The following is an 8,249-nucleotide window of genomic DNA, read 5'->3' as shown; positions in this document are numbered from 1 at the left end:
GTCTTTGTAAGATATATCACGATGAAAAAGAATCGCAAATGTTAGCTATTATAGGGACCATAAGATCGTGATATTCCGACTGTAAAGCGTTAGGAATTCTCCCCCGTTTGTTCACTAAATGTCATTCACTCTTCGATTAACGTCGGGTCGTCACGGGCGAGATAGATCGAGTGTTAGCTGAAGTATCTACATGTACACCATATAAGCTCCACTCCCAGTCAGAATCCTGCAGTCTCCTGAAGACGGACAGAGTACACTGTTTGAAACGTCTAGTTACTCCCCGGTTTTTCTCAGAACCACACAGACTCAAGAAAGAGATTGATACATGGTGCAACTGCAATCATTTTACTTTCCCAAGCTGTTATTGTCTTTAATATCTGAATCTTCATCTTAATTAGGTAAATCACAGAATTCGTTTGTCTCCAACAACACAACATGCATACTCATTAAAACACCGCCTCAGAAACACTTTCACGAGTCAATTTAGGAATTTTTCAAAGCTGGATCCATAATCAAAATGACTTGCATACCAATACGAATCATTTTGGTTTTAAAACATGTAATTATAAGTAAACGCGGTTAACGTGCTCTACACTTATTGCATATCAATGCTTACTTGATATATTTACAAACTGACGTTCGTACGAATAATCCATGCACCCGTACAAGAACAATACACATTATTACAGAAGCAACATTTGATTCAGCACAGCAAACAGAATGGCAAAAAACAGTTGTGTTTTAGAATTTGCAAAAAGATCGCGACTGTTCTAACAAGCACTATACTTGTGACGAAACCCTCCTTTCCTGTATCCATTCTCAAAAATTCTCAAAGAATAATCTCAGATTGATTTTGGAAACTACATGTAATACCATTTGTAAACTCCTACCAAGTGCAGTTTGTTCAAATAATCATAATTAGAAACAAATGAAATGAAGCGCTATACTGGCAAGGGATCTGCATCTTGCGGTATGATCGATATATATAAGCAAGCAAATCGAACTCTATTGTAGTAACTGAAGCATTTCCCATGTGTTGATTTCATTCCAATTTCCAACGAAAGACAACATGAATGACCTATCTGCATATCTGCCATTTCAGAAATACATCTTTTGAATTTTTCTAAGAACTATACCTCATTTTACTAAAGGGTTGCTGATGCAGCAATTATCCTGACTTCAGAACCACTTCGCGAAAGCGTCCTAAGTTAAACAGAAGGCTCCTATAAGGTCGGCAAATATAAGAAACGACTGGCATCAACATGCTTAATATTAAATTATTGCCCTGCTCGAAGTGTATTAAATCACTGTGTGCAGGCGTGGCATACATGGTGTGGACCTCGTCACAAAAGAAGTCCACATAATGTAGGGTGCGATGGCGTCGTGTGGACTCACACACGTCCACACAATGTTTCCCCCTCTCTGAAAAACAGTTTCCGAGACTTTTTAGGGTAAAGGTTATGGGTGGCAAAATGAAGAGGAACAGTCCAGGAAATCATCACCAAAAATCCAGCTCGAAGGAGTTATCCTAGTGGGAGAAAAAGGAGCATTTTCCGCAGGTTTCTTAACCACAGGAGAACAAAGGAATATCCACTCTTTGTATGTAAAACAGGTATGGGTGTACTTAGTGTTTGCCCCCGGAGGCTTGTGAAAAAAACCCGAGCGTACTCGAGTGGAACTCGAACCCACAACTTCTGCTTGCAGTGTTGACGTCTCAACCGGTCGACCACCGAGCTTGCCGGTATGGGCAAGCCGGTTCGAGTTAGATGTAGCAACGGGTACCGCGAACAACTATTTCCAAAGATGGATTTGCGCTGGGGAGATGTTAATTAACACGTCACTTCAGGCAGGGAAAAACTCCAAAATTAATTAACATCTCCCGCAAATCCATCCTTCGAAATCAAAATACTTTTTTAAGTAAATGGATATGTGTATCTGTGATTTGTACAAAAGACAAGAGTGAAATACAACAACGTAAACTGTATTTTCCAAGAACGACGTTTTAGTGAGTCTTAATCTTACCTTAAGCTGAGGGTCAAGGTGCAGCCTTTATACATGCATTCAAATAAAAGCTTTAACCTCAGACTATCAATTTTTTTAAATAATTCAAGAGTTAAACTTCTGCATTTCAATGGATTATAAAACACTTTATAGATTCTTTTCTGTGGAAGAAAAAAATCTATCATAAACACATCTCCGAATTCCAAAAAACAAATTCACTTTGACCTCAGATTTCTAATTGCGCTCAGTACTATGTCCTTAAGGTTTTTTTTCTTCAGTCTAAGCCTATGCACTTTACTATACTTCATCTTCTTTCGTAATTATAATGCATCAGACTGGCATTTTCTCAAGCGAATTCAAAAGCAACTAAAAGCTCTAATTCATGTACATAACAGCAGACAATGTATAATACGGATACATGCATGATTAAGCAAACTTCGCCTCTAACGAAAGTAATTTTTAATCTTGAAAATTGTTTACTTGGTCAGGCTATTAAACTTATTAAAGACTTCTCCTCTATTACTTATTTGGGTCTGGAACAACTCATTATTGAGGAAGAATCGATCAGACTACACGTACATGTTAGCCGGATTTTACTGTACACTGACGTAAGAATTAATTAACACATTTAATGAGAGCATGAAGATCATTGATTGAAAAAGTCGTGCAGTATCCGCGCACGATATCTGCTTCCTTTGCAACATTGTAAGGCGAGCACCATTTCATCAAATCTCACAATGGAGAAACAGTCAAGCTCCTCTAACAGCTTTTGAAAGGTATAGCTGCAATGAATTTATCACGGTCACAATTTTTCTGCACCTTGGTACTCTTCTTCAATGTATAAACACTTTTTTTACACTCCAATTTAGTCCAATAAAATCCACACAAATGGAGCCCTTTTCTGTGTACAAACCAATGTAACATTGAGGGTTTCTTCCCGGGATAACAGAGTTTTGCTCATGAATATGGAGAGACTCATTAACACAAAAACAAAAAAACAGCAAAACATCATTTCCACTAGTGAATAAAAGTTGAAAAATAAGCTTTACTGGGATACAAGGCTCACTTTGAAGGCTTTTATTTAAACAAGTTGATTGCAGGTGTAGCAGCTACCGTTTAACACGCGTCGCTTTACTTAAATGTTTAAACGTGGAACAATGCAGGTCAGGCAAACATACGTGGCTCACACAATACCCTTCGCTGCCAAGTCCTCCTTGACTCTCTTCAGATAGTCTGGGTCAGGGTAGCCATAGTTTTGTCTGGAAATACATGTAAATAAAAAAATCAGCATCAATCTGTTACTCTAAAATTATTTTTATGGCAGTTAACAAAAATACACCAGCACTAAGTGACACTCATCTTACGTATACACCGTTTTACAAATACATGTACGTGCTCGTATATTTTAGCTACACTCGTATTTTTTCCACTGACTTGCTTTATTTCGAGAGTAAAAGTTAAAGTTAAAGTTTTAAAGTTAAAGGAAAGCTGGCAAATAAATCTTCATGACGAAATGAAATTTTCCACCGGAAATTCACCCGCCACATTTCAAACAACTGTTTTTCAATGGAACTTACGGTCCACCACGCCGGTTGGTTTTATGATGAATATCATTCCAGGTCACAACATTGAGCTGACCATTAGAAACTGACTGTCCAACTGTGAACACAAGTCCTGCATCAAATGCTCTTCTGAGTAAACTCAGCACTTCCTTCCCTTCTTGGTTGTCAGGTAAGTATGCAGTTCGGGAAGTCCCGGTGAAGGGCTTTCCAGGATTGGGATGATTAACCTATTAAATAAAGAAACATAAACAGAAAAAAAACAATGTGCAACAAGAAATTGAAATACATGCTAAGGCATACGCCACCAGACTTTACTTTTTCACTTAATCAGGTGAGTTATTCCATCATTCAAATCAAACGTAGATACCAGTTACAGTTCCGTATGAATTGTGTCACTCTTGTTTCTCACCTTCTGTTTCCCATCTGGTATGTAATAGCGTATGACTATGACCCCGTTGTTGTCGTAACCAGGGAGGTGTGAGTACTGATCCACGTAGTGCGACATCGTTCCTTCTGGCTGATTGCCTTTTGGCTCTCGACACACTGCCTTGCATACTGGACACCTGTAACTATTCTCCAGCGCTCGCTCGATGCAATATTTGCAAAATCGATGCTTGCACTTCAGCTGCACTTCGTCAATAATTTTATCTCCCAAGCAGATAGGGCATTCTTCATTTTTATTATCGACAGTTTTTACTTTAGACGATGTGACTGGAGCCCCAGTGGCATCTGCTGGCTTATCAATAGGACTTTTATCCCGAGGTGATGGTCTGTTTCCATAAGCGTCATCCTTGGCAGCAGTACTATGGACAGACCCTACTTGATCTTTCTTGCCCGATCCTCCAGACTCTCTACTTTCAGGCTCACTGCTCCTGCCTTTAGCACCTACAGTGGAATGATGGCTTTCAGGTGGGACTGATGGTGTTTGTACCACTGGGGGCCTCCTAACATCCAAATACGATGACTGTGAAACACCCACTCCTTCTATAATGTGTCTATCTGAGCCGCCTCCGCGCCCAGTGGCTGGGGTGGCGTCAGTTAATTGACTGAAAAATGCCTGAAGGGAGCGGAATATTGCTTCACTGGAGCCCTGGTCAATATTTACTAAGAACACTTCCCTGACAAATTTAGGGCCATAATATTCTCGACTAAAATCAATTAGAGCGTGAGCAAGAGCATCAGCGCACTGCTTCTTTGGAGCACCAATGAGACCTGAACCCATCAGTGGCACAGCCAATGAGGTCACGCAGTTTTGCTCAGCGATGCGTAAGCAGTTTAAAAAAGTGTTGTACAATTCCCGCTCGAATGGGTAACCAAGATAAGTCGGTACACAAGCATGAATGATCATCTTGTACTTGAGTTGATATCCTGGCGTTAAGATGCAGTCGCTCATTTGAAGGTCACGGAAATTTCGTGCTTTCATTAATTCCTCGCAGTAACTCATCAACTGATGGCCAGCAGCAGCCAATATTGCCTTTGCCACTCCACCTAAATTCGTCAGCTTTGAATCTGATGGGCAAACAACAGCATCACCGCCTTGTTTGGTGATGTCCCCTGTACGAATCACAATATACAAGCCTTCGTTGGTTACGAAGCTCGAGTTGAGTGATCCACTTCCTCTTTGAGAATTGTGAGCGGTTGACAGGGCATTTATTTGACTTTCCGGTGACCGGACTTCCGTGATATTGTCTTTTCCGAACTGGGTATTATTGGATGAGTCCTTGTCCGCACTTGTAGGCCGATGACCCAAGACGTCAGTCCCAGTAGCGCGCAGTGTCTTACCAGACTTGATACCAGCTTTGGCGCGGAACTGCCGAGCCACCTCCTCCACATCTCCGCGTCTTAGAATGAGACGAAAACTAGGCCTTCCATCAACCTTGGTGATGAGTGTGTCGGCCTTAAACTTACCCAGCGTCTCTTTTGCTGCTTTCTCAACAGCGGCTGCATTTACAGCAGACGAACAGTCAATCGTTTTCCGAGATATGTTGAAGTGAACCTGTTGATACAACGCTATGAATTCATCCTTTGCTTTGGTTACGTTTTCAGGTGGGGTTCTGTTGCTTGAGGGCAAAATCAAGCCTTCAAAATTTTCATTACCATCCCCTTTCGCAACCTTGATTTGCACCTTATTCTTCTTCTTTATTTGTTGGAGAGCTCCACCCTCGAATTTGGCCAAGAAATTGTAAGTATGATTGTCAAGAACAACAAGGTTATCCGACGGATTGAAGTGCCCCATGTTATCAACACCTGTTTCCCCTAGTGCTCCATCGTCTTGAGTGGACACAAGGCTCTGGCTCTTCTCTGATTTGGCATCATGCTCCCCGTTTGCTGAGGCTGAGTTGACTTCCATTTGACGAGAGTGGGTATCGAAGAAATCTTCCGGCTCATCAGACTGCTTCGAAAAGGAGCCTGTGGTTTCAAGTTCACAGTTTTCTTTAGAGAAATCCATGTTCCCGTCCACACTCTTTCCCTGCTCTTTTTGGTTCCTGTTCAGGTGGGTGTATTCTGAAGCAGAATAAGGATCATCGGCTGCTTTAACAGCGCCCTCTTCGGACGTCATTGAATCATCAACTTGACTCATTAGAAGCCGGCAAACCTCCTCTTCTACAAGCTTTAACTGAGAGGGGTTTGAGCAGGATATCTTTCTGTAATTGGTTTTGTTCACTTTAACGGTGATGGGTAATTTTCTTACTCCCTTAAAACATTCACCTCGTGGATCGATTGGCATGATGTTGAAGTAAAAAGGGTCAATATTTGCCTCGATGGATGTAAACACCTGATGAAAAAAGAAAAAAATATACAAAACCATCCTTAGCCAAAATGTCTTTAATACATCTTATTTGGGAACTTCAGTCAATGCTGGCGTGTCAAAATGAAGAAGAAAATATACTTACAGGAGGTAGCCTCCCGACTCTTAATTGGTGAGAATGAAACAGTTGTTCATACTGAGCTGCAGACTGCATATCTAAAGAATGAGGTCAATAATGTCAACATTAAATTTCAAAGAAATTTACTTTTGAAGAAATTTTGAGCACTTTTGGACTTAAAAGCTGCTCACCAGAAAAAAATTTTATGATTAAATTCTGAACAAATACTTTAGACCGACTTGGTTGCTTTTTCAAGAGGACTCATGTGATTACAGGAAATATGCCTTTAATAATCTTGCCTTTTGCATCTTCAAAAATCACAATGGCATCGTCTTTGAAAGAGTTCAAGGGAAACACTACTCCCTCAACATCCCCACCACGGCTCGATTTCTTTCTCTGGAAGTGAATGGTGAGTTTGTCTACAAGTTGTTCATCCGACATCTGAAGATGTGACTGAAGGGAGCGCACATTCTGTACAAGGAGAGCTCTCTCAAGAACCCCTGAATAACTGATTTCGCTCTTCGCCATGACGACTTCCTTCTATACTTGCCACAGAAATAAAGACCGTTATTGAAAAATGACCCAGAAGCATTATATGTGACGGTATCATTTAAGCTTTATCCTATATTAATTGTGTTTAAAATGCGTTGAAATCCACACAAAACACTGCCTTACAGTAACTGTAAACAATATGTAGTCTTTATTGCGGCCTAGTTTCAAATAATCACATCTGCTGATTTTCGTATACATTCCTCGACAAGTCAATAAAAGTCTAATAAAATCAGCTTGGTAAACCATGTTCTTACTTTACGGTGCTTGCACCGTGATAAATTCAACAAGATAGCTGAATTCATTACACATTACCAATACTACTATAATGTCTATTTCAGGGAGTTTGAAATAAAGGCCCACTTGGCCTCACAAGTGCCCACAGATAACATTCATCAGTAAAATGTAAAATAAAGTCAAAAAGTTATAGTCTCTCGGGTTTTAACAATTTAGCAGAAATGAAAATGTTAAAATTATTTCAGTTTTAAGAAATACACCACATTAAACAGAGGTAAAAGGTCTACTTTCTCCATGACACTGAGTCTATCGTTTCCTTAAGCGACGTGCCAAAGCCGAGGTATTAAGGAGGTTATCATTCACATTCACAGCTGTCGGTCTCTCAGTGAATGCTTGCAGTGTCTGAATTCGAACTATCCTGCAACTTGAATATACACAACGAAATCTGACCATTTAACTTCGAATTCCCAATATATTTAGAGCAAATGACGATACTAGTAAGTTTGAGAAATTTGTATGGGCCTATCTCCAGATTCAGCCCCCACTATACACACAATGGTCATCTCAGTGAGGCTGTCTCTGCCTCTACATTGTTAGGTACAAAAGAACATAATTATGACTTCCCTAATGAGGCTGTCATGTAAGCTGTACTTCATTCAATTTCAATCGTGGTATTTTCCTATCCCTCCATGGTCTTACCTTCTTTAGTTGCGAATCAGCGCAGAAATCATACTATGCAACTTTGAAGATAAATGTACCACTGAGTTGACAGCATAATATGCTTGGCTCCCTACAACCAACGCCCAGGGAGTGGTGTTTGTTGCTCGGCGGGTTTCGTTGCGCATTCACTTCGAGAATGGGAATTTACAGCTTGCATTTTTAGACCAGAAATTCTAGTCGTTGCAATGGCAAAGGTCGTGATTCTAGCCAGGCTTCCAAAACTACGGCTACGTCTATTGTCCATGCGTGACTCCGCGTATTTTCAACGGAGTAAAGACCTAGACGTAGCTCTAGACAACAGATTCGAATGCAG

At 40.4% G+C, this 8,249-nt stretch overlaps 1 protein-coding gene across 1 annotated transcript; it reads right to left on the bottom strand.

Moving 5' to 3' along the window:
• Positions 1-340: 340 nt before the first annotated feature.
• LOC147796903 (uncharacterized) lies at positions 341-8,150 on the bottom strand. Its single transcript, XM_087144909.1, has 6 exons — positions 7,916-8,150; positions 6,730-6,970; positions 6,458-6,528; positions 3,973-6,339; positions 3,579-3,790; positions 341-3,260 (listed from the first exon to the last, which is right to left on the bottom strand). Exons 2-6 carry the CDS (start codon positions 6,956-6,958, stop codon positions 3,185-3,187), a joined length of 2,955 nt encoding a protein of 984 aa, XP_087001035.1. The 5' UTR covers positions 6,959-6,970; positions 7,916-8,150; the 3' UTR covers positions 341-3,184.
• Positions 8,151-8,249: the final 99 nt, after the last annotated feature.

Source organism: Acanthaster planci, linkage group LG13 (assembly GCF_054643075.1).
Source record: "Acanthaster planci isolate LZ-2023a linkage group LG13, COTS_SCS, whole genome shotgun sequence".
NCBI lineage: Eukaryota > Metazoa > Echinodermata > Asteroidea > Valvatida > Acanthasteridae > Acanthaster > Acanthaster planci.
Note: the sequence above shows the minus strand (reverse complement) of the source record. Positions and strands in the feature narration are given on the sequence as shown.

Bases quoted from the DNA above. Each gene is read 5' to 3' on its own strand.
- LOC147796903 (XM_087144909.1), bottom strand. From the start codon at position 6,958: ATGGCGAAGAGCGAAATCAGTTATTCAGGGGTTCTTGAGAGAGCTCTC. The intron at 6,529-6,729 runs GCAAGATTATTA...CTCATTCTTTAG, and splicing joins GATTTTTGAAGATGCAAAAG to ATATGCAGTCTGCAGCTCAG. The intron at 3,791-3,972 runs GTGAGAAACAAG...TTTATTTAATAG, and splicing joins TACCAGATGGGAAACAGAAG to GTTAATCATCCCAATCCTGG.